This window comes from Lampetra fluviatilis, chromosome 11 (genome assembly GCF_964198595.1).
Source record: "Lampetra fluviatilis chromosome 11, kcLamFluv1.1, whole genome shotgun sequence".
Taxonomy (NCBI): Eukaryota; Metazoa; Chordata; class Hyperoartia; order Petromyzontiformes; family Petromyzontidae; genus Lampetra; species Lampetra fluviatilis.
The window spans coordinates 9,560,007-9,587,256 of NC_136285.1; the positions used below are offsets into that span (position 1 = coordinate 9,560,007).

Sequence of the window (27,250 nt, forward strand, 5' to 3'; positions counted from 1 at the left end):
GCATCGTGACCGTACACGCAACTCTGAGCCCGCTTTAAAGAATCTCCTGTTGGTTTTACGCAAGTGCAAACACCATTGCAACACAACCTGTGAGCACATGGCAGGTCTTTACTCAAGTAACGGCAGTCCAAATACTGAGCGGACGGAATAAAACAGGTATTGGATTGTAAAAATACAACAGCGCTTTCTGCTCGGAGAATGGTGTCCGTGTGTTTAAATAAATACGGACGGAAGTCACGTCCGGCGCGGGTCTCCGTGAGACCTGTTTGACGGACTTGTTGCGTGACCCATTTTCGGGCTTGGCGAATGGCCACGTATAAAGAGGTGCTTGTGCAAGATCGGTTTGTTTATTAGGACCTTGGCAGAGCGGTGGACTGCACATGTGATGCCTGTGACAGCATGTACATCACGATGAGTGGAGGTCCACGTGAAGGCTATCCTTTGCCCATTATTGCCTGGTGTTTTCTGATTTTCAGTGGTAAGTATTGTTGTTACGACATCTACTAATGATATGTGTTTAAGCACATCCAGTTGGCCAAAATATTACGAATGGTTCGTATTGAAATATTTAAACATACATTAATTACCTGTGTGTTACAATGCAGTTGACAAATATTTGTGAGTTGACATGAGAAGTTTTATATGGGTAGTAAATGGGTATCAAATAAGGGTTGATTTGATAATGTTCTTAAAATCCCTCATATGGTCACCTATTGTAATGCGTGATTTCCAAACATAAGTGCAATAAACCTCTCTGCCCTCTCTATTCTTAAGAATGGCCAATGCCCAACATGTCAGACCACGATGTTTTTCTGTTTTAGGCCAGTTGCTGATGACAAATGTTCAGAGTTTTTTGGTTTGTGCTTGTAAACCACTGGCAACACATGTCCTTAATGTTTTGTGTGTATTCTAATGGCAACTTATATGTTGAATGCCAGTATTCTGAAATAGAATATTTCAAACTTTGACTGGAAATGTGTTTTTTTTATGCTTAGGTCTGTCTTCAACACATGCTACTCTTAGTAAGTATCATCATTTAACTTCGATTTCATGAACACAGCAATGTTTTGCTTCATGTAGTTTGCTATTATGTATATAACTGCATTTGATTGAAAATATGTACATATTTTTTAATCAACCAGCTTTCATATTCTTCATATGCCATTTTACATGGTCACGTCATAGTTCAAGGCACATTTTTGCAACTTAATCACGTAAACCAGAATTTGGCAATGCATAAAACGTAGCGCTATTGCAATGTGATGGACAGAATGAAAGAATAATCATGCATTGGCGATCACTTTGTGTGTATATTTTTTAAGATATCTTCAATAGCGCATTTTATTATTATATACCCTTTTGTTAACCAATTAAATGTGCTCTGTTGAATGATTATCTTTCTAACCAGCGTTTACCTGGACGCCAAGTGTGGTGAATCTGCCGGAAAACAGTGCGAACCTAGTAATCGTGGCAAACATTAATATCATTTCTGACACGCTAAACATTACCAGCGTTGTGCTCACTGTGACACCACCAGGGCCCTTTCTGTTAATTTATAACACGCCTTTTGTACCAGGATCGAACTTCATCGGACAGGTACAATTTGTTCTAAAATTTGTAACGTGGCATTTGATTTCACCACAGCAATACACAGGCCTGGTGCATTTTGAAAAGGCACCATGGCTAATACACTTGTCACTCAGTAAGGGGTCATTAATAATAATGTTTACTTACACAAGTGTACATGCCACACTTCTTTGTTGACTTTAAAAACATCAGATGGAATGGGAAATGTACTGATTGTATATCACAGCTGTGGCCGGGCCACCATTGAAAGATAGCTTCTTAGCTCAATGGGCCTTACCTGAAATAAACTAAGATGACAATAAATTTCGATTTAAAGCTTTCGTAACTGCAGGGATTCATATTCTTGGTTCTATCGGTAAAGTTACCGAAAGAACCAAGAATAAGATGACACTCATTTACAATGTGGTTGTCATTGACATTTTAAAGCAGCAGATTGCATATGATTGAAACCATTCCAGATCATACACATCCGGGGCTATCTGTCGCTTGTTATGAATGGCCTAATTTGTCACAATGGCTTTAGCACCATTTTCTTTACTTGAACGTCTTAAAAGGATGTTGCCGTTTATTTTATTTTAAAAGCCACGGAAGTCTCATACATGCAATGCAATCTTAACGCGTGCAACGTACCATAAATACTGGATGTCTGACTGTATATGACACTGCAGATTTTAACTAAACCAGGGGTCGGCAACTTTCGTCTCCGGAGCTGCATGCGGCGGCTCTTTGGGCTTCCACCTTGCGGCTATTTGACGGACTCCCCTGCGGGCATCCGTAAATCTTAAACATAATTGAACGTAAACGCTAAATTAATTCAATATGGCGAGGAATGGGTCACCATAGAATTTGTTGGTGATGACAAAATGTTCAACAGTCAAAGTGTATTGTTCAAGAAAAACAAGAACAAAGTCTCTTTTTGTCTGAACTAAACTCATCAAACACAACTGGTTATCTGATTGCGGCAAATACATTTTTTTGTTTGTTATTGTCACTGCAAACATTCTAAAATATTATACACAAATGTGTTTGGCTGTGTCAGAAGCTACCGATTCTTAATTATAACGACCATTGCAAACCATGTCTTGTTTCCAATATCAACCAGGTGATCCTCAACAGTCCCAGTGGTGGTTATCTGGACTATGAAACAGTGAATCTATACCAACTGAATGTGTCAGCTCAGGAATCCTCAGGAACACCGGTGACCTCCAGCATCTATATCAATGTGGTGAATGTCAATGAGGCCCCAACATGCAATGGCGTCTTCTCAGCACCAGGTCAGACTCGTTTCTTCAATTTAGCAGGACAGATTCATGAGGCTCATTACCACGATATCATGTTCTTCTCCTTCGTATGACTGATGTTGATGTAGAGCAACCGCCATCATGTTAATATCCAGGAAGAAGCTATTGCAATTCACCTTTGTACATAGTAGTATGCATAAAATAATGGCATGAAATGTAAAGAAAGCAGGACGTAACCTTAGATTCACAAACTTGCAGCAATTGCAAACCTAGATGTATCCTGTGAACAATGTTAATCAATGACTGATACACTTGTTATTGTTTGTTTTTCAGTTGCGTACAATTTCAGCAAGTACCATCGAATTAATGAAAATAAACAAATATGTTTTAAATATAATATTGTAGCAATACTAATAATAATAGGTATCACCACATACATGTGTATTTAAAATGAGCATATCTAAGATAATCAATTACATCACATTACATTTTTATTCAGTTCCTGCTAATTGCTGCTGCATTGTGGGCGCACATTCATGCCATCTCACCACCTAATTTACAGCCCGCGACTGGAAGACATTTTCACAATTTCTGACAACTGCCTGATGATGCTGGTCGTAACTACCGGCGAATCTACGAACCCAATTATTAAATGTTGCTATGAATTGCTCTCCAACATCCGTGTGCGGAAGCAGTAATACATTGGCACGATTATTCACGTGACATTAATCAGCTGTGTCGGGTGGAGGAGGGTATACAACAACATCCTACTTACGCGATCTCAATATTGGTCGTGGAAGCCTTCATGTAGAATTAGAATAACTTTTAACATTAAGCCCATTGTAAATCCAGTGCTGGATGAAGACATCCTAATACCTTGTCAGTCGTAAAGGTTGTTTCACCATAATTCACCATGCTGATCAGTGTGTGTTTGTGAACGAGAGAACAAACAGCAGTTTTAAATCACTCGCAACTGATATCAGCTGTGGCTGGGAATAGAACTCTGGTCGCTGGGTTCGTAACGCACTGCGCTGACTACTGCACCACTACTTAACCCCGAACTCAAAGTATTAAAATAATTATAATAAATGTTTGTTTCATATGTATCGTGTGAGACGTGCACTCCCATGTCAGATGGGTATCCTCACCATACGGTCACATGGTGGGATTCCAATGGCTTGGAGAAGCCTTCATCCAGCAGTGGATGGATCATGGCTGCCGATGATAGCAATCATATACATGTGTACGTTTGAAAATACACTCATTCTACCCCATGGCTTGCACGTTGTAATGTTAAGGAGCTACGATTCGCGTTCGAGAGGATGAACAACCCAACGCGGTCATCTATCGGGTGCCAGCCACTGACCAGGATGCCGGTGACACGTTAACTGTAAGGACCCCAAGTGGCAAAAAGTGCTTGCCATGCTGCACACAGAGTGCTCACACTATCGCATGAATAGGAAACTCCCTGCTCTCAAGGGACACCTACCGTTCTAGCCAATGGAGGTTTGTGTCGGTAATTAATTGCACCCCCACTTGCTAGATATCACTGCCGCACAGGCAAAGTACGGATTTTGAATGGGACCTCTCCATGTCGCTCCCTTTCACTTACTGTCCACGTGTTTCTCCACGTCTCGGTATTTGTCTCTCCGTGTCTCACTATACGTCTCTTTTAGCCTCTTCTCGACTTTGATGCTCTCGAGTTGTCCATCCACATTTCCCTGCGTTTCTGTGTATATGTCTGTTCCTCGCCCGATCTATATATCTTTTTGCTCTCCCGTTGACTCTCCGTGTATTTTTTCCTGTCTTTCTGTCACATTCCCTGCATTGCTGTAATTTTTTTCTCCGTCTCAATGTGCCACACTGTGTCTCTCCGTGTGTGTGTCTCTCTATTCTGCCACTGTCATTGCCATCATCACCAATAATCATAAACCGCCATCCTCGGTCATCGTCGTCATCGCCCTTCTCAGCGCCGCCTCCAGAAAAGGAACATTCACAGCATCGCCATCTCACCTTCTTCTGCGCGTACCATCAAGGTGTCTGCCGCCCCACTGTCATCTCAGCGGGCTATACGAGGTCACCAATTAAAGCATTGAACTGTAATTAGTACTGGGTAGAAAGACAGAATGGTGAATGAAGAAACCTGAATATGCCAGCTAAACTGTGAAACACATTTAAAATAAAGGGAATATTGAAATTGTATGGGGACTTCCTCGGTGGTTTGTAGTTCGGCACAGAAACATTTATCGCATTTGTTTGATCCCCAAAATGAAATAATGTTCCAACAACCAATGGACATTTCGGATTAGTGTACCCCAGAAACATTTCTTTAAAAAAAAGAAAACCTTGGAATGGTTTATAAATGTAATAATCTTTAAAACTGCACACGTGAAAATGTTTCTAATGTGTTTTGCATTGATGGAGGAATCCCATGACACATTGCTAAATGCTGTTTCTCGCTTACCTTGCTTGATCAAGATTTTCTTTTAAAACTTAATCAGAAACTGATATTGGACTTTTTCCCTAGTTCACCTGGTTATCAGTCGTCCCAGCAAGTGGTGCTTCACGGCTACAATTTAATACGCTCAACGGTGTTATCAGGGTCCCAGCCACTGGCTTCGACTATGAAGTCGACAAGGTCAGTCAAATTCTAACACCTTACCAATTATTGAACACAAATGCTGTTTCCGTCCGCCTCCCCCACCAACACCCTCTGTTAATTATGCTTCCAAAATAGTTTACCCTTCAGGAGCTGGATGGCTAAGGGTCTAATACAATGTCAGATTATGTATCTGACATCGCTTAGATCTTGGATTTAAATAAAGGTAACCACCTTTATTTAAACCGTCCGTCCTCATGTGCAGTGAGTTGATGGTCTCAGTCAAGTCATGAATGACTACGAAAATATAATTATTACATTTGATCCATCTGATATTTTACAGCAGTAAATACTCAACATTTTGGTGCTGTTATAATTCGGTGAACATTCTTTCCAGGCGATGAAAATGCTGCTAAAGCGGCCTTGTTCCATCGGCTTCATGGGTAGCTCTGTGACATCGTCTTCTGGGACAATTTTCTTCTGACACAACATATAGCATTGCTCATTGCAAGAAGTTGACGTGTTAAATCTTTCCTCACGTGACGTGACAGACATTGCATAATTTATAATATATTGTAAAATATAATCATTAAGCCAATTCATGTTTGTATAGCACTGTATTCACTGCTATACCATTCATAATGAGACACTTACTACATTTTAGATTATAACCAAGGTGAAAAAATAAAACAAACATTTACTGGAATGATGCTAACAAATCAGTTACTCATTATGAACAATATAGTAATTTGAACTGTAATGCCAGCATTTAAATTTCAGTGCCGATGCAACTCGACTGGAAAATCTAAAATGTTCTATCTTGTCAGAAGAAAGCATAACATTGGTGATGGCATACAGTATGTGTTGCTCAGTGTTAACATGCAGTCCAAAAATTACTTGATATATAATGTAACTGCAGAATATCATAAAACAAAGTTTCATTGCAGATTGTAACATACGTGAAAGTAACACAGTATCTGAACTACCTGTTAATTTAATAAAAAATACTACCACGTATTAAGGTAATTGTAACTTAACTTTTATCATCTCACATTGCTTAAAATATTTTAGTTTTTACGCATTATCAGCAAGGATCTGCATCTGTTGCTAACTGTTTTTTTCCACCTTTTCAGAATTATTTGCTGCAAATTTTTGTCAATGACTCAAATGGCCTCTCATGCAATGGATCTGTGTCAATAATCATTATGGATTCAAAAGATGAACCACCAGGATTCACGTATGATTTGCAACTAATTTCCTCACAAGACAATAAATATCAGTAATCATAAGCCAAGTATTAGGAGATAGACATGTTCCTTGCTGCAGCCAAAGCAGAGACAAATCAATGTAGATGAGGCACTAACCCAGGGGTCGGGAACCTTTTTGACTGGGAGAGCCATAAAAGCCAAATATTTCTAAATATATTTCATTGAGAGCCATATAGTATTTTTAACGTATAATAAATTAAATATGTCTTACTTTTAATGCGACTTCTGGTGCTGCATGGTTTTGCTGATGGCCTTGTAGTCTGGTTCATACGTGGTGAGGTTGAGCTTCATGCAGGCGTGACCCGTGAAATTTATCTTCAAAACTAATTTCTGTTTACTTTAAAATGACACAGTATTATTAAGTAATATCACAAGTATTTTAAAATCAGTTCCAAACTGATTTATTTTATTTTTTATTTTATTATTTTTTAAACTCAAAATTGTCTGGGAGCCATATGCCGTCACTGGAAGAGCCATATATGGCTCGCGAGCCATAGGTTCCCGACCGCTGCACTAACCTATCGAAAATAGTAAAATAACTCAAAATAGTCAATATCAATGACCTTAAAAAAGACATCTATAATAGGTGATGTTTCAGGCAATGTTTTGTTCTTTTAAGGCCACAGTATTATTAATGGACGCGTTGGGTTTCGTTGTCAATGGTTTTCGTGCACCACGTGCCAATGCAACAGCATCACCAATGATTTGGTTAATGTGGTTGCCGTTCCTACTGAGGGGCTGTCTTCCATCATTGGGGTTCACCTTGGTGATGGTACTTGTTGTGCTGGGGGGCTTAACATGGAGTACCGCGTGAAGGCGACCGTCTCCGCTCCAACAACGTATAAACTAATCCTGTCATAACATTTGTCATATGTTATATGAAAAAAGGGGATGTTATCGTCTTGGGGCTGACCTTAAACAGCATCCGGTGAGTGTGTGACCTTAAAAAAAAACACTCTTGAAGGAGGCAAGGGGAAACCATGACATCGCTCCTTTACCTCGTTACGTCTCAAGAACCGTAACGTCGAGCGTGGCGTTGCGAAGTGATGGAGTATAATCGCTAGGGACAAAGGGAGCTTGAATTATGGACTTGCCCTCGGGAAGAGAACTTTGAAGTAATGGTGGACAAATGCCAGCATTACAGGAATTTTATATTTGGAAATACAATGTTTACGTGCTAGGTTTTTTTGGACGAGTGGAGCACAGCGAGGAGGGGATTTGCACACGTCCATGTCTGTCCTAATTGGGTCCGTTTGCACCGGTATTTAATTATTCACCGTAAATAGAACACAATTACCACGCAGTAGTTGTCTGATTCAATCCACTGCTGTTAGTACAATTTAAATTGTGCAAACAATGCTAGGATCACCCAAATATCTCCAAAAAACATGTATTACGTGCACATGAAATATACACTTGTGCCCCCCACTATAGGTGCCATGTTCTGAATGTATGTTTTTGGTGTAGATAATGAGGAAGAAATAGCGGTAGCAGTAGCTTAGTGGTTTGCATACTGTGCTGCGAAGCTGGAAGCCCTCAACTAGATTCCTGGCCATGGCTAACATCAGTGGGGAGTGATGTCTGAGCCACTCCTCCCCTACATAACTCCCATGAGTGACACAGTTTAGGGAGCCCTTCATCAAGCAGTGGAATTACAGAGGGCTGAGAAGTATTATTTAGTAATAGTACAGATCATATATTTAATTTGTGCAGTATTAAAGTATATACATGTAAAAATAACAAAAAGTTGTATCTGATGAACATTATACGAACTGTAATTCCATTCCAATCTATGTTTTTAAATGTATTGAGTCATATATTGCAACTTTTGCATGTCCTAATTGTGAATTTCGAGTGAAAATGTTATGTTTTAGTTTTTAGGGTATACGTGGAAATGTTCAAGTTGTACAATCGTTGAAATTCGCATGTTGTTCAATTTAAATATTTTATTAGGGGTCCGGCTTTAACGGCAATTACAATCTCGGAAGAGCTGCCTCAAGATACCTTGGTCACAACCTTTACATCCAATGACACCACGGTTTATTTCGAGCTGGTGTCGCCTGCGGAGGGATTTTATATAGAATCGGGTAAGCAACATGCACATCACCCAGTACTTTAGCTTTGCTCGTCTGCTCGTGGTCGAGAATGTGTGAATTGTGTATAGATATGTGGTGCCAGCAATTTGCTTTCATTAAATGATGGGCCAAACTGTTATTTGGTTAGTCTCACTGATGTTAAAATGGTCCACGTTTTGTACGTTTACTTCGTGTGCATAATTGCGTGTACGACTTAATTCGCACGTAATCTGTACGTAATGTTTTATACTCTTTGATTCTTTCGGTAAAGTCACGTAGATAGAAAATCAATAGATCACGACGTTTCGATCGCAACACAAGCAACCGTCATCAGGTGAAACAAACACAGCAGAACTATGTCGGCAGTTCTCACGCTGTTTGTCCCACCTGGTGACGGTTGCTTCTATTAATGTTTTATATTTTAAATCATTGGCAAAGGTCTCTTTTTTGATGACCCACTGGTAACACGGCAGCAGGTCTCGCACACTCCAGCAGACTCCACACTCGGAACTTTCCTCCTTCTTCTCCCTCTCTCTCCTCTTTATATACCTATGTACAGTATGTTGAGCTTTTGTTCGCACCGTACGTAGCCAACCGTGCTAATCAGAGGCGCGGGGGGAGGGACAACAAATTAAACACAAGAAAGCCAATTATATATATTAAAAATAAAATATTTAAAAATACTTTTTTTAAAATACGCTTTAATGAAATGTACTGTCCGAGCTGCCCCTCCCCCTGCCCCCTACCCCCATCGCCCCTTCCCTCCTTCCACATGCCCCGCCCCTCGGCGTGGCTCCCGAAGCTTGCCGTGACGTAAGGGACCGTGGTGATTTACAGCCAACGTGAGTTGAGTGTGGACAATTAGAGCCGTAAAAAAGATTGTTTAAAAATATATTTTAAAATTTTAATGATAGAATGGTATTGTCATCAGAATGACATACTTATACCAAGTTTGCAGTCGATACGACATTGGGAATACGGTTGAAATTGAGTTACAAGATTTTAGGATACGACAACACACAGAGTAAGTTAAATAAAATTCTGTAAAATGTTTTGGATTTTTTTATGATAGAATATAGTCTTGTCATCAGTATGACATAGGTATTTCAAGTTTGCACATTGGGAAGTGGGTAAAAATTGAGTTGCAATATTTCTTTTTTGAGGATACAACAGTGAGTTGAATAAAAAAAAAATACTTTTCAATCTATATATAAAAAATCGCAAATCTGTCTGTCTGTCTGTGTGTGTGTCTGTGTGTCGCCGGACCATACGCAGTTTCATTGGACGGCGGTTGCCCCTGGCAACGGGTAGCGACGCATTCGCTGCCGGGTGGACGCTATTTTTAATTCCCGTAAAAAATATGCGCACGCATTTGTGGTATGAACTCGATATACCCAGCGTTGCCCGGGGGGAAAATACATTTAAAATCTTATGAAAACTTTCAAACATTACATACCAATGAAAAAACAACTGTGTAATTACTTTTAAACCCGACGCGCCAAGAATCGATTCTCTGAATCGCGCAAAGGAATCGGACGATTCCCGTTTACTATAAGTTGCTTAAAGTCGATATAAACTGCTACGAACGGGAAATATCCGGCGTTGACCGGGGCAAAAATGTAATTAAAAACTCCTGAAAAAATAAAAAAATAAAATAATAATGAAAATGAAACTCTATCATTCAAAATGTAAACCCCCAACATGCCAGGAATCGATTCTTTGAATCGCACAAAGGACTAATCGAAGGTTTTAAATTACTTTAGGATCGCGCTTCCTGTTTAATATAAGTTGGTTATAGAGTTGATATAAACTGCTACGAATGGGAAATATCCGGCGTTGACTGGGGCAAAAATATAATGGTGAGGGCGGTTGTGAGTGGCGATTGTGAGTGGTGATTAGTGAGTGGTGAGGGGAGGTTGAGTGGTGAGGGTGAGTGGTGAGGGTGAGTGGTGAGGGTGAGTGTTGAGGGTGAGTGGTGAGTGGTGAGGGTGTGATTGGTGAGGATGAGTCGTGAGGGAGAGTGGTGAGGGAGAGTGGTGAGGGTGAATGGTGAGGGTGAGTGGTGAGTGGTGAGGGTTGAGGGTGAGTGGTGAGTGGTGATTGGTGAGCGTGTCATTGGTGAGGATGAGTGGTGAGGGAGAGTGGTGAGGGAGAGTGGTGAGGGTGAATGGTGAGGGTGAGTGGTGAGTGGTGAGGGTGAGTGTTGAGGGTGAGTGGTGAGTGGTGATTGGTGAGGGTGTGATTGGTGAGGATGAGTGGTGAGGGAGAGTGGTGAGGGAGAGTGGTCAGGGTGAATGGTGACGGTGAGTGGTGAGTGGTGAGGGTGAGTGTTGAGGGTGAGTGGTGAGTGGTGATTGGTGAGGGTGTGATTGGTGAGGATGAGTGGTGAGGGAGAGTGGTGAGGGAGAGTGGTGAGGGTGTGATTGGTGAGGATGAGTGGTGAGGGAGAGTGATGAGGGTGAATGGTGAGGGTGAGTGGTGAGGGTGAGTGTTGAGGGTGAGTGGTGATTGGTGAGGGTGTGATTGGTGAGGATGAGTGGTGAGGGAGAGTGGTGAGGGAGAGTGGTGAGGGTGAATGGTGAGGGTGTGTGGTGAGGGTGAGTGTTGAGGGTGAGTGGTGAGTGGTGATTGGTGAGTGTGTCATTGGTGAGGATGAGTGGTGAGGGAGAGTGGTGAGGGTGAATGGTGAGGGTGAGTGGTGAGTGGTGAGGGTGAGTGTTGAGGGTGAGTGGTGAGTGGTCATTGGTGAGGGTGTGATTGGTGAGGATGAGTGGTGAGGGACAGTGGTGAGGGAGAGTGGTGAGGGTGAATGGTGAGGGTGAGTGGTGAGTGGTGAGGGTGAGTGTTGAGGGTGAGTGGTGAGCGCGTGTATGTGTACCTATGGACGGGAGGCGCGTGTGTGGGGCGAGCGGTAGTGTAGTGGTTAGTGCGCTGCGCTATGAACTCGGCGACCCGAGTTCGATTCCCACTTACTATCACCACCTGTGACGATCATTTGAACCGGTCCTGGGCCTCCCCTACGTCGACTCAGCCTCAAACGAGTAACCGTGGTGTGAACATCGCCACTGGGGAGACAAAGACGGCCGGGCGTCGAGAATCCAAGTCCCGGGCGAAGCCGGGTAGTAAAGCTAGTCTATATATATAAAATCGCAAATCTGTCTGTCTGTGTGTCGCCGGACCATACGCACTTTCATTGGACGGCGGTTGCCCCTGGCAACGGGTAGCGACGCCTTCGCAGCGGGGTGGACGCCATTTTTAATTCCCGTTAAAAATAGGCGCACGCATTAACACGCGACTCTGAGGTAAATTCATCAAACTTTCACGTCCTCTTCACTCCCCCCCCACCACAATGTGTGCAATTACTATTATAGGGTCGGTTGATTATAAAATTATAGCGATTAGACAGTATTATTGTAGCGCGGGGGGGGGGGGGGGGAACGGCACCCGTACCCAGCGTCAGCCGGGTGGGAAAATCAGGCGAGGCCGGAGGCTCTGCACGGTACTAGGCCTCGACACCCACCACGCGACTCTGAGGTAAATTCATCAAAGTTTCACGTCCTCTACAGAGTGGTGAGGGAGGGAGAGTGGTGAGGGAGGGAGAGTGGTGAGGGAGGGAGAGTGGTGAGGGAGGGAGAGTGGTGAGGGAGGGACTCAGCCTCAAAACGAGTAACTGGTGTGGCGTATTAACATCGCCACTGGGGAGACAAAGGCGGCCGGGCGTGGTGGATACAAGTCCCGGGCGAAGCCGGGTAGTACAGCTTGTCTAGATATAAAAGTGCACAGCGCCAGTGGCTTCCTCATATCGCAAAGGAAGAGCGTTCCAGACGGCCGCAGAAGCGCATCTGAAGGCGCACCATGCAGTGACCATCTACTGCCATGGTTTTTGTGAACGGAAGGCATGCCGAGGACTAATGGGGGACGTGACACCCACAACGTCCTCTCAGCACCCCTCCTTCTGCTCCACCGCACGCGTCCCCCTTCATCTCCACTCACCAATCCTCCGGCTCTCTCCTTCCAACCGTCCTTCCCTTTCCCTTCCACTTTTTGTTTCCCTGCACCCTTTTCCCATCGTGGCTCTCCGCTGTCTCCTCTGCCTCGGCTGCTGACCACTGCCCAGGGCCTGCTGACGTCTGATCAGAGTGGGCTCGCCAAGACGCGCCTATGTCTACCCTTGCGCCGAAAGCCCCCAAAGTTTCGATTTAAAGCTTTCGTGACTGCAGGGATTCATCTTCTTGGTTCTTTCGGTAAAGTCACGTAGAAGGGAAATAATAAAATAATAAAAATAAAACATGATTAAATAATTCTCACGACGTTTCGGCCACAACGCAAGCAGCCGTCCTCAGGTGAAGAACAGGTCTGTCGGGAAGACAGTGTCTGAATGGGCACCACCAGGCTTGGCAGCGTATATTTAAGCTTGGTTGGAGGGGGGAAGGGGCGCCTTGACAAAGGAATTTGCAAATCAAGAGGAATTTAGCATATTCATGGGAAATGCAGATATGGGATTAGTCACTACTTGTGGAATGCGTAGGAGGTAGGGGGGGTTTCAAAGTCATTATGCCCGTGCATTATGCCCCCAAAGTGTCAAGCGTCCGGCAACAAACATCACCGTTTGAGGGTGCAATACGTAATAGTTAATATGAAGGGTGGTCACCACATTTACGCCTCTATATAAGGAACGAAACCGTTAGACTGCTCCACAAATCTGGCTGTCGCCTGATGAAGCTAGTTTTAATTACTGGCGAAACGTCGTACTCCGATTGTAAATGTTGTGCTGTACTAGTGACGAATTGGCACGTTCTGTTAACGTGACAACCCTTACTAGTTGGCTGTGTCGGGTAGTGGAGGGTTTTAACGACACATTTATATATTTACACGATCTAACCCACAAAACCTATTTTATGGATGTTTCTTGAGTTTAGTAAGGTTGTACGAATTTGGGAAAATAGACGATTGGGGGGCGAGGGGGGGGAATTCGAAAAGTCGAGCAGTGCAGGGAAACTTAAAAACAAAGAGTATTTTGATCTGCAGTATGGTAATTGAACAGTATGGATGAAATGATAGTTTACAACACTCGACTCCTCAACATGGAGTGGAGGAATTTACGAGTGGCAATCTAGTTCTGATCTTCTCATATATAGTATTGAGCCGTGGAACCCTATGCTGGCTGTCTCTTTGCATGCTGTAGATATGATGAGAGTACACGTGGTTTGTATTCTTGTAACCCATTATACATGTGACATTCCTTTAACTTTCAGCCACAGGGAAGTTGAAAACAGCCTATCAGCTGGACGTGGACAACAATCCTCTGCTCCAGACTAATTATATCGTTGTCAGGGTGACAAACTATGTTTCCAAACGCAGTGCTACACTCAATCTCAGAGTGAATGTGACGGACCAGAATGATAACCCACCCATCTGCACGTTTTACAATCACATGTATGTATAACATATGCAGTACTTTACACGCACCCATTTGTTCTTCATTCAGCAAATGGTTGTGTTAAGGGTTCCCTACTTTGCGCAAAATAATGATGAGCGTTGTTCTGGAGAATTTAATTGTGAACAGAATTTTTTTTCACATCGTGAAAACTCAAAGGGACCAGGATAGTCTCATTTGCGAGGATCGCCTGGGTCACTAAAGAGACGATTAAGTGATAATAAGTAGACAGTATGCCTTCTTCCCATATCTGTTCCTCCATACACAAAAAAATCCATTACTTTTAACACATCCCATCAACCACACAGTCTTCTGGGAGTGCATAATCTCAGCAGCATTGGTTCAAAACAAGCAAACTCTGGTCCCTTTTCAACGTTCAGTCTCATCAGCAGTCCGGCTTACATGAACCTATAGTGGTGAATTGCTGGATGCATAGAGGTAAAATATCCGTGTTAGATACGGGTCCTACCTAGTTCGACGAAAAACTATAGTCGCACACACACGCAACATCAGCATTTTCTTTGTGTGGAGAATGTAGGCGACAAAATAAAAAGTAAGGAATTAAATTAGACAATACAACTTCCTATATCTTTTTAAGGTATTATTTTTCATAAAAGCATCACAATTTAACTTTTTTAAAAATATATAACACAATTTACGTTGTGTGGTTCATGGTTTTTACAAAGCATACCAGTGGTACAGCACTCGCATGTACATTTGATTTATTTGGTAAACCAATTTGAAACTAACGTTGGCGAATCCCATTAACTGACCCAAAAAATTCAACCTCGTCCAAGCATTAAAATAATGTGGCTATTGCAGGCAATGTAGGCAGCATGTGAAATAAGCACGTGCTATGGTTGTTAATTAATGTACAAAGATTTTACCACAACATTGTATCTTCATTGTAAACAATTGGGCTTACAATTTAACTGCGATTGATTTTCTCCGTATGTCTGTGTTTTTGTTGTAAAGATATCTGATTTCAGAAGGCGCTGCTGTTGGTACAAATATCACCACACTAAGCTGTCGGGACCACGATATCACATCCACCAACAATGCTCTGACGTATACACTGATTCCTGATCCAAACGCTCTACCCTTCTTTACACTGACTGTTTCGACTCTTCAGGTATCGTTTCGTTTTTATTACGAATACATATGATAATTTGAAGAGTACAATTTCATCCACAATTTTCAAAGCCAACCTTATTTTGTTCAGTGGCATTTCATAATGAATAACAGCTTGTTTTAATGTGTTCAATTTTTTTTTTAAGTCAAAGTGATATATTTCTCAAATGAGCATTGAGGCAGTGCCCATCCCCTGTTTACAGCCCAGAGCCAGTGGTGGAAATTCCATACTTTTTGATAGGGAAGAGTCTCTCTATCGGATAACCACTGTTGACTTCCCCACAAAGCTGTAAGCCCCAAAAGGATAATGGGCTGAGTCAGCCCCCAACCAGGATTTGAACCCATAACCTTCCGATTTTCGAGCCGCTCGCTCTACTACTGGATATTATGAGCCATAACCATGTGCAGTATTAGCAGAAGCCACGTTAGTTAGTAAAAGATATCCAGCAAACCGTGTCGTACACCTACCCTTAATCAATTTGGAGAAAACCTTCAGGAAATTAATACAGCTTATTTTACTATCAAGGAACTCTAAGTGAGGCAATTATTCATGTTGCAACTAGAGTGTGTTCTATATAAACTGGCTGTGCGTGCCATTGCAGTAAATTGTCTTTGCCTAGAGGTGTGATATTAATCGTAAAAATGCCGACTGTACGCATGCCGTTACGAGTTTTCTGAGTATGTGTCAAATTACACCATGGAGCCCTCTTGTAAATGAGGCGTTCCATGTCAAAGGATACATGATTGAAAATGTTGCTTTGTGCCCTCAGATTTCGGCAAATTTGGATTACGATTCATTAGCACTTTTAGTTGTGGACGTCAAGTACACATTGGTGATTGAAGTTAAAGACATTTCACACACAAGTAATTACGGTTGTATTGTTTTACATTACGGTTGTATTGTTGTACATTGTTTTACATTTAAATTAGACTCCTTTGTAAATGTTTGCAAATTGCACGACATAATCAGAATTACTGCTTGAGTAAAATACTTAAGATTTTACTCAGCCCACGGAAGTGCGGGGAAGTATATTTTATGGTCTAATAGTCACATTAAAAATGCATTTCCATACAATTTGAGATTATTTTGTATCATTACTTACAAATGTTCATTTCAGATCACTTTATATTTAATGGGCAATTAAATCAAATAAGCGACACCCACTTCAGTAAACACGTGAAATCATCACATTCACATCATACTTGTTCGAGGTTATATAGGTTGAATGGACTTTAATCGCTGAAATATTTGTCTTATATTTATTATTACCATATTAAATTAACTATGAAAACATTGTATATAATTTGCATATGAATTGCCATTTTGTGAGTTATGTGCTGCATAAAAAAACAAGCATTAAAAAAAATGCTGTAACCTTTTATTTCTCTCCCCCCCTCTCTCTCTCTTGCCATTTGAACCTCCTCAATGTGTGCTCTCAGCTAATGTGACGGTCATGGTGGTATTGACACCGGTGAATGAATTTGATCCGAGTTGCAACACCGGACAAGCTTTTTCAATCAGCGAGGACAGTCCCGTAGGGGCCCTCATCGGTGCTCCTGTATGCTGGGATTTTGACTACCCATTAAACAATCTGAGATATTCCATTATCAGTGGCAACACGGACATACCCACGCCTTTTTACATCAACCCCAAAAATGGTCAGTGTGTGTTTCTGATTACTGTTTTACTTCAATTGTGGATGAGAATTAGTGAGGGGGGGGGGCGGGATGCTGCATGATTACTAGATATTTTGCATATTTAGAAATGTGGTTGAATGTTCAAGCTATCTGCTCAATCACCACAAGCCAATTTATTAACAGCTTCATTCATGCGACAGCATGATAATATATGCAAGGATTTTCTGCAACATACCATCTGCTGCCAAGTTAATTTTAATATATTTTTATTATAAATATTGTTGGAGTACCTATGATTACAACGTATTAAATGTAAATTCATGTTGGTTCAGCAAGCCTATGTCTAATGCAACATCCCCTCAGTAACTGGATGGAGCGCAGGCAATAAACGCGTGCCTGTTACTATCTCAGAATGTCACCAATGTAATGTCTGTAGACCCGTTCATTTCAAGATATTTTGGCTCACTGGTCTCGTCATGAAACTGCAATGAAAACGCACCATGGGAGGCAGCTATCACATCTGCCTCACTGAGGGGGGCGTGTCTAACACGCCCCCCTCAGTGAGGACACGCCCCCTCAGTGAAGCCACGCCTCCCTCAGGGAGGTCACGCCCCTCTCAGTGAGGACACGCCCCCTCAGTGAGGACACGCTCCCCTCAGTGAGGCCACGCCCCCTCAGTGAGGACACGCCCCCCTCAGTAAGGTCACGCCCCCCTCAGTGTGTGATTCTGGCTCTGACACTAGCCAGTGCCTCCCCAGCCATTGACCTCACCGCACGTCACTGTTTTGGGGGTGTCTTGACATCCACAACGCCACAGTGGCTGCACCCCTGGCTCTCACTAAAATAGGTACGGTAAAATAAAATAACATATAGAATGTTTCCTTCTGCTACTAAAGAACTTTAAATGTTCTATTTGCCTTTGAGCATTTCCCTTAACCTAGTTGTGACACTAACCAGTAGTGTAGAGGTCACGTTTACAGTGCAATGTGTTGTCTCTATTGCGCAAACACTTGCTTGAATAGGAGACATACGGGACGAGATTTGTCATCATAGCAACCAAAATAACAGCGAAAACGTAGAAGGAAGTGTAGAATAGTACATATAATCCTATCTTAATTTACACAACCAAACATAAAAAAATGTAACCTTATTTTTTACTCCTGTAGAGCATATGTCAAATATTAAAAACATTTAATTCGTGGTAAAATATATGTTTATCATACTTTATATATTTGTAATGCTTGTGAAGATTTAACATTAATACAATATTAAACTGGCTTATATAGCTATGTGAAAGATGTTCTCCTTTCAAAAGTGGTAACCTGTAATTCAATCATGAATACGAAGCAGTAAGTAACCACGGTTGAAATGTTACCACTTACCTTACACCCTCCCCCCAACCACATTTTCTCCACAGGACAAATAAAAGTATTGAATACACTTGACAGGGAAAAGAAAAGTTCCTACCCTATGACTGTTCAGGTTGTGGATTTGAACAATGACATAGTAGCAGACCCGTTGAATCAGAGAACTTCAACTGTTGCGTTCAATATATTTGTCACGGTAAGTGGTCGTGAAACACGGCCGAAATGATCAAACACCGTTGGGGTGAGGAGCAGCGGCTTTTATTTTTCCTCACCTTAAAAAAATAACAAAGTACAAATTTCAATCTTGCATGTATGATATCCATCAAACCCGGAAAAAAATTACAATGCATAAAGTCAAGTGTCAGGGAATGCATTTTACTTTGCATGCATAATTTTTATGAGCTAACATTAGAATGTCATGTAAGAAGTGTAAAGATATACTGACATATTTTTTTCTCTTGTACTTCATATTTGAAATTGTGTAAATTATAAACATAGGGTTCATTAACATGGCGTTTGCCATTGTCCCCACCTTCCTGCGTAATCTCATGATCACAGTACTTTATTTATCATATTCTCCATATTACTAGACACCCTGGAAAATAAGTCGCATCACAAACGTGTGTCCAGTCTCAATAAGGCTATACAAACATGGCCACACAAGTAGCTTTTTGCTCTCGAAAAGCAAAGCGCATCTTATAATCCTGACATTACACTCGTATATTGCATATGTATAACAGCACATGAGCGCGCCCCAAATGTGTTCTACCTATGCTGTTTATCTTCCCTTCTAGAATGTAAATGATGAACCACCGGTGTGCACACCTGCATTCTATGAGCAAACCATCTACTCCACACTGGCTGCCTTGCAGTCGGTCGTACAGATGCACTGCAGTGACTTGGACTCATCAGCACTTGACCTTACATACACAATCATAGGAGGTGAGTGGTTTCATCTGTAATAATATCGTTTTTTTGGGTTAGATCGCGTAAATATAAATGTGTCATTAAACCCACCACCACCTGACACAGACAATTAGTAAGGTTTGTCACGTAAACAGAACGTGGCCAATTCGTGACTGGTACAGCACACCGGTTTGTTGGAGAGCAAATCCACAACATTTACAATCTGAGTACGACGTTTCGCCAGTAATTACAACTAGCTTCATCAGGCGACAGCCAGATTTGTGGAGAAATCCTCCTGTGTGGTTCCTTAAATTGAGGGATAGATGTGATGACGTCACGTGTGAGCCCTTCACGTGCGAAGGGGGGGGGGTAGATTAATGAATGCATATAAATTACAATGGGTATCCATTGCCGGTTGGGTTATTCTGTGTTGCATAACACACGCACAGTTATATGTCAGTAATATGTTTTACCAGCCAATGCGCCTGTGTTTTTATTGACTAAACACGTTATTGTTATACTTTACAGGATTATTTTCTAAATCAAAGTTCATGAATATTTCGTCTAACAGTAAATTTGAAATGTGTATTAAACTGTAATTTATGTTTTGATTTAAAGCGTTCGTGACTGCAGGGATTCATATTCTTGGTTCTTTCGGTAAAGTCACGTAGAAGGGAAACAATAAAATATATTTTTATTATTGTATTGTTTCCCTTCTACGTGACTTTAATTTATGTATACAACACTATGAGATCTCTTTTACCAGTGGCAAAATATAGTAGTAGGTTTTTACCCTTTTAAACTGGTACAAAACTGACACCTTTATTCAAGGCATCATGCTTGCAATGACCACAACACAAGTAGTCAAAAAAGCAAACAAAAAGAAGCAACTCTGATACTACTTGTGTTGTGGTCATTGCAAACATGATGCCTTGAATAAAGGTGTCAGTTTTGTACCAGTTTAAAAGGGTAAAAACCTACTACTATTATGTATACAAATTTATGTTTGAGGTATCCAGGTGGTTTCGGGGTCATAGCACTGAGCCAGCACTCTTAGATCCTGGGTTTAAATCTGGGCAGCTGTCCTCGATTACATTCGTAGGTTGACGGTCTCATCCTGGTCACAGTGATACATATACTTTAGTTCGAAATATTTGGTGACACTGCATTGGCAGTGGTGCACAAGCACAATTAACAATATTCTTGGGTTTTTTCGGTAAAGTCACGTAGGTAAAAATTTAAATTAATAAAAGTAAAATAAAAATAAAATTAAAATCACGACGTTTTATTAATTATAATTTTAATTTTTACCTACGTGACTTTACCGAAAAAACCCAAGAATATGAATCCTTGTAGTCACGAAAGCTTCAAATCTAGAAACAATTAACAATCTCAACACAATTGTCAATAACACTGCCTTGGAAATAAATGCATATCATAAGTGATGTTTTCGCCCAAGGCCCATAGCACATAGAGAGGCCACTAAACCTCTCTGGCCTCTCGATTTATGTTATTGACAAATTTGTTTAGTTAGTTTGGTAATTTACACTTAATTTGGCTAATATATGCGCTCTGTAAAAAATTAAGTATGTTTGATATACATGCGATGAACAATATTTGCAGGAGGACATATACAATATGTAAAATATATCCTCCTCGTATGAACAAAGATGCTAATTAAATTCGTTTTAGCAGTAGTTCTGTAATGTCATCATCTGGGGCCATTCTGAAACTGGGGCCATTCTGCAATGATGCCTGTTAGCTGCAGGGTTCGGAATCGAAATGGCTTCATCTCATAAAGACAATTACACAATTGGAATATACCATAAATGTCAAGACTTTTTGTTATAATGTGGCTATAAAGGAAGTAAATATATATTGAGTTATTTGTTTGACTTTACCTTTACAGTATTTGTTCAATTTCATTATCTACTTTCCATCTGTCTAGCAATTCGTGAAATCAAAGTTTGTTATAATTAGTACTTTATTAATGTCATTTGCATTCAGGACCCATTTCCCACGTTTGTTTTCAGGAATAACATATCACATTATTTTCACCAAATGTACTTTCTCATGCCAGGTAACACAAACGGCCGCTTTGTGCTGTCAAATACATTGCCACCGGCAATATTGACTCGTTCGACATTCAGTTATTTTACTCTGGGTGGCGTCACTGACCCCAAAGACTTCCAGCTGCTGGTGTTGATTGAAGATGAGGCCACTAAGGCAGACAAGACGAGGAGGCTGAGCAGCACCGCCACCATCCTCATCCATGTAGTGCCCTGGACCACAACCGTCCCCACCCCTGCCACGGTGAAAATACTACAGCCACAGGACATGGGCACCTGGCATTAAACACATTAGGATTATTCAGATTATTTAGCTGCTATTAATTTCCACGAGATAAGCCACTTTATTGAGCTATCATTTACCTTTCCTATATTTTGCACGCGTATCGGGCTTTTGTATTGTTTTTTGTTGTAACGTTCTGACCTGCCCTTACCGGACATCTGTTGAAAAATATATTTATAGCTCATCACATTCTTCCAGTATAAATAACTATTCAGATTTTGACATTTGCAATGGTTAGCGCACTGAACTTGCAATCCAGAGGTCGCCGGATCGATCTCCTGGTGCGGAAGTTAAAACAGTGCATCAAGTTTCTTATATCCCCCCCTCCACCCCCGACTCTGTTCACCTAAACGTTTAAATGAGAACTTCACAATTAGTGCAGGTTGTGTGTGGTGGGGTAAAGTGTGGGTGCTGCCATCTCTTCTAAGTTGTCTGGCCAGCGTGAAGTCGACCAATACCTTCTAGGGAGGCTCTTCAGAGCTCCTTAAGTGGAGGTCCTTCTGGCAGCAGTGGCATGAGCATGGAATTGCAGGGCTGTACTTTGATATATTTTTTTGGTATTGTTTAAAATTAGTGGCGGAGCCAGTGGAGGGGTGGGGTGGCACGTGCCCCCCCCCCCCCCCAATGAAGTCCCTAATTTCGATCGGATCATTGGGGTTTATTAGTAATAAATCGGCATTTTGCTACCCCCACTGCCACTGTGTAGCATATTATTATGTGTCAGGGACTCTATGAGATGATAGGACAATAGTCTGAGTCCATAATTGGCAATAAGTAACGGCAAAGCAGTTATTATGTGACTCAGAATTTTGTGCAGTTGCGTATACAGTACACGACTTCCCTGAAGGCATTCACCTTCAGCGAGCGCGATGCCGATCACACACGGTTCGAATAAAAAGCAAGGGACAAGTCCTTACTTACGAACAACTCCCATCATTTTTCATTTCTGGAGGGGTTGCCCCCCCCCTCCCTGAAAATCCTGGCTCTGCCACTGTTTAAAATCTCATTCTGCAATTGTGGAGGATTATTGGTATCAATAAACTGACATCTGTCTCTTCATATTAAAATATATATGTTTAGTCCATCTGTCTATTGGCTTTCAGATGTATATTATTCAGCAGCACTTGCTTAAATGAGCAAATTAAGGACCAGTTGCAGCAATTTTGAATGTTTGTGTCGGTTCTTACTCATAATGGCCCAGAATTCATAATGGTTATTGTTTCATTTAATAGGGTATCGCCGAGTAGATGGAATACTCTTGCCAATAACATCTGGCATCCCAGCAGTATTGGTCGAGCAAGTCTTACTATGCTCATTAGATCCAAAAGTGTGACAGACTGCATGCATAAACAATAGCAGATGCATGTATTACACACTCATGATAGTCAGCATAGAAGAATGTGAAGAGTGATATGCTGGAAGAGGGGAGCAGAATCAGGGAAGAGAGGATTAGATTTTAATACATGCACAGTGAAATGGAGAAGTGGGATTTATATGGAGAGTGGATTACCTTATTTTAATTATAACGTATTTACCCAGGAAAGGCACATTCAATGCAATTATAATTTTTCAGGAAGGTCATGCATTGGTGAGGTTTGGCCAACACCAATTAAAGTGTATGTTCTTAGCGAAGATATGGGAGGAAACTAGAGAAGTCGGTGAAAACCAATGCAGAACGAGGGGATAAAAGACACATTCCACACAGCAAGGTGACTCAGTCAGGAATATAACCCAGGTTCTTCTTTGGAGGCACGTGTGTTACCATTGCGCCACCCAGCCGTCATTATAAGTACTGTTTAGACAATAGCGAATATTTGTGGCTCTGCAGTTTCAAGTGGTCTTCAGTTGTATACTTGTAAACTCCCTTCCACAATTTAGTTGCTTAGTTGGACAGAAGCGTCATCACTGTCATCTTCACAGCACAATGATCACCAGAGTGACCACCACTGCATCAACTTAAATAAATGTTTTCAAGCACCTTTGAGCAATGAGGAAACTGATAAGAAATATAACACATTTCCTCACAAAACTGTCAACGTAAACTGCTCTGTGAATACTGTATTTTTTTCAGGTCCTTACAACGAAAATCATCAATGTAGTTGATACATATTGGAAGCCAGACACTTGGTTTATTGCCGTAATGGTCATTGCTGGACTTCTGCTCCTACTTACCATCGCTCTGATTTCATTTTACTGTTGGAAAAGGTATGAAAACTCTTTGTCTCCTATGTAGGATATTGGTAATTATTTCGACAATGTCAAAATGAAACACGGCGCATATCTTTAACGCAAAGCGTGATAGATAAAATATGGTGTATTTCAATAAAAGGGCACATGTAACATCAAATACCTGTTAATTATTACTGTTAGAGAGACAACAACACAGACAAAGAAGGCAGACTGTTTTTTTTATATTGCACAGATTTGTAAATCAACGGCTTGTAACATGCAACATTGCTAACTAGATTTAAAGAGAACAAGCCAACGCAATAGCCTAATCAGTAACAAAATCAGTCACATATCTCCGACTCTAAAATGCCCCGTTTAAAACTTCACACGAATGTTTTCGCCGGTTAAAAAATAAAAGAAAAGATGCTGCACATAAGCGGGGAATTCGTGCCCACGCTGGCAGGCAACGTCGGCACGTCTCCAGATGATTTTTGTTGTTGTTGCTGACAACGCGATCGTGGATCAGTGGGGGGTGGGGGGGGGGGGGGCACGTGCTGCCCCCCACCAGGATTTCTTCCGCCGCTGGGCAGTGAGAAGCGCTTACCCTTGAGATGACCCCCCCGCCCGCCCTCCGTCTTGGAATGATAATTATAATGTGACTTCACGCCGACGCTTCGTCGCAGCGTTGGGAGTTTCTTGTTCCCGATTTCAATGCTCCTCACTAATAATATAACCATCATCAGCGTTTAGATTTGTATCATGGCTATTCGTGTTTTGAAATAAGAACTCCCCCCCCCCCCCCCGCATAATTGAGTATTGAAGAGGAACAGCCAGATTAGAATGTCTGACCAATAAAGTGAAGCATTTCCCCCCCCCCCCAAGACAAATGCGAGAATAAAACCTTAAAAACGTGAAATGAAAAGTAGGCGCAGACTCACAAAATTGTCTATAATTTTCATTGTCACCTCATCCCGTCTGTCTAATGTACAGCGTGGTCCAGATGTCTTGTGACCCACAATTCATTGCCCCCTAATACATTTCTTCCTTTGGATATTCATTCCTGCTTTAAGTAAACCTTACTTAAACAATAGTGCGTTTTAGATAATTAAATGGTGATTCACAATATATCTGGAACACCCTGTACTGTACCTATTCCATTATTTATTACGTTGAGATTTGCTTTAATGTAACACCGACTAAAGCAAGTTTATTTTAGAATTTTTATAAAATATATTTTGTCCATCGTGGTTTTTTTTACACACAGATACATTATTACTCTGAAAACCTATGATTATTCTGCCGTAGTGCAATGGTTAGCACACTGGACTTGCAATCCAGAGGTCACCTGCTTAATCTCCTGGCGTGACAGTCGAATCAATGGTGCAAGGTTATTTTACATTTCCCCGCGCCTCTGTCCACACAAGTAGTGAGTAGGCAACAACCAATCGGTAGCTCGTGTGTGGTGGGTAAAAGTGTGGGTGCTCCAATCTCTTCCAAGACATCTGACCGGCGTAATCGGGTAGGGAAAAACAACACATTCCGTAGAGGGGTTCTTTGAAACGCCCCCCATTGGAGGTCCCTTCCACCAGGAGTGGTGGGTGGTGGGAGTAAGACATTGGGAGGGCTCCACCGTTTTTAAATCCTTTATATTAAGTTCGCTTGCTTGCTTGCTTACGACCGTGCAAATCTTTCGGTCGTTTTTTAACCCACTTCCCGTGATCCAATCGAGCTGACATTTTCCACACAGACTCGTTGTGCGTGACAATTAATTTTCGTGAAATTTTTTTTCCAAAATTTTACACTGTTTAGGGGATTTTTTTAAAATATTTAATTACCAATTGCTTAATGCTGGCAGACAATCATCTGACCCATAGGTGGCAGCCATATCAAGCCAGAGGACGAGAGGACTCTAGCCGCCACGCAAATAAAGGATTTATAGTGAAAAACTTTTTTTTACGGGTTAATTTTTTACCCTTGTGTATGGTGGGTTTTTGTTGTATATATCTTTGCGAATCGCCACGTGATGCGTTTGTCCCCCAGCATGCCCTGCTGTTGGAAGTGCTGCAAGCCCTCTCAACCCGTGGATGAGAAACCCCTGCTGGAGGCTAACAAGTCAGAGCTTGCCTTTGGGATTGAGTTGCATGCACAGACCACACTCACCATGTGTAGAGCCTGCAATGTGTATTTAACTTATTGTTGTCAAAGATAACACGCACTGTATCACTGTGGCATACGATAAGTGTTGAATGATGGTCACTATGCAAGGAAGAAATGCTCATATTTAATTAGTAGCTAAGCTGGAACATTCCACTTTTGGGATTACATGTTAAGAAAGTGTCAACCATTTTTTTATTTAGAGTACCGTATATATGTAAAACTGACTAAGAAACAGCTACCTTAGCTTATAATTGTTGCTTCTTTGCTTAATAGTGGCTACATATTGTGAGCTACACATTTTAAATGAGGGCAACTCCTAGACATCCATGAAATGTAAACGTTTCATTGTCGGTAATTTGGTGATTTTTTTTTACTATTTTTAGCAGCGTATGCTTCTTTTGTAAATGGCTTGGCTATGAATGTTTAGAAGTTCACATGACATTAAAGAACCAATGTTGCATCAACATGTTTGTCACTCGTGTGTTTGTGTGTTTTTCTGATTGATCAAGGATGGAAGAACTTAACAACACACCAGAAGATCCACCTCGTAATACACCAAAAGATCCAATCAACTCTGAAAGAACAAGAGAAACGCCTCCACCTTCATACGGGGTAGGATACAAACATTTATATGGCAACATTAATGTGAGGATATATGCAGTCTGTTGAAATTGTTTACCTTGCTGTTTGGCATGTTTTTATATTGTATGCTGTGATTATTACGTCTTGAAACTACTGAACACTGACATTTTTCATGTTCTCATTTTTTTGCAGTTTGATGGCAGAGCAAAAGATCCAAGTAAGACGTGTCTTATATCTTAAACTTCTTTATAAGCAACACCGCGATATTGGTGACCTATTGATTGATAAGCACAGTGATCAACTTTGTATCAAAATTAATGTCAACATTTTACAGAATTCTGGAAAGAGAATATTTGATTATGCATCAATGTTTGCCAGCGTTATTTTATGTTTGAATTTTGAATTCACGCGTGCTTTCGAATAAAACGGGAATGCGTCTGTGATTTCCCACAATAGCCAAAGGCGTTTGGTTATTTTCTCAGACGATATTTTTCCTTGTTTATTTCCACAGCTTCAGGAAGAGAATATGTTTTCAACTCTGCAACTGGAGAACGGCGCTGGCTTTAACGTTTAACTGGAAAAAAAGTGATCACATTCGTAGATGGATAACATATGGATTTTAATCTTTGTTGTGGCTGATCATCATTGAGTTGTATAATCGTAGTGCGTTGTATTTATTGAATTGCATGCTTGCATAGCTGCGTTTTTTGTCATAATTAAAAAAATGTTTGCACATGGAAG

General features: G+C 41.2%; 1 protein-coding gene across 1 annotated transcript; it reads left to right on the forward strand.

Moving 5' to 3' along the window:
• Positions 1 to 399: 399 nt before the first annotated feature.
• Positions 400 to 27,141, forward strand: LOC144934698 (cadherin-related family member 4-like). Its single transcript, XM_078860745.1, has 20 exons — positions 400 to 478; positions 996 to 1,022; positions 1,409 to 1,596; positions 2,690 to 2,861; positions 4,127 to 4,218; positions 5,356 to 5,466; positions 6,561 to 6,664; positions 8,649 to 8,782; positions 14,026 to 14,206; positions 15,183 to 15,339; positions 16,109 to 16,202; positions 16,779 to 16,997; positions 18,394 to 18,539; positions 19,138 to 19,285; positions 21,330 to 21,562; positions 23,673 to 23,806; positions 25,811 to 25,882; positions 26,437 to 26,539; positions 26,702 to 26,726; positions 27,021 to 27,141. Exons 1-20 carry the CDS (start codon positions 400 to 402, stop codon positions 27,074 to 27,076), a joined length of 2,475 nt encoding a protein of 824 aa, XP_078716871.1. The 3' UTR covers positions 27,077 to 27,141.
• Positions 27,142 to 27,250: the final 109 nt, after the last annotated feature.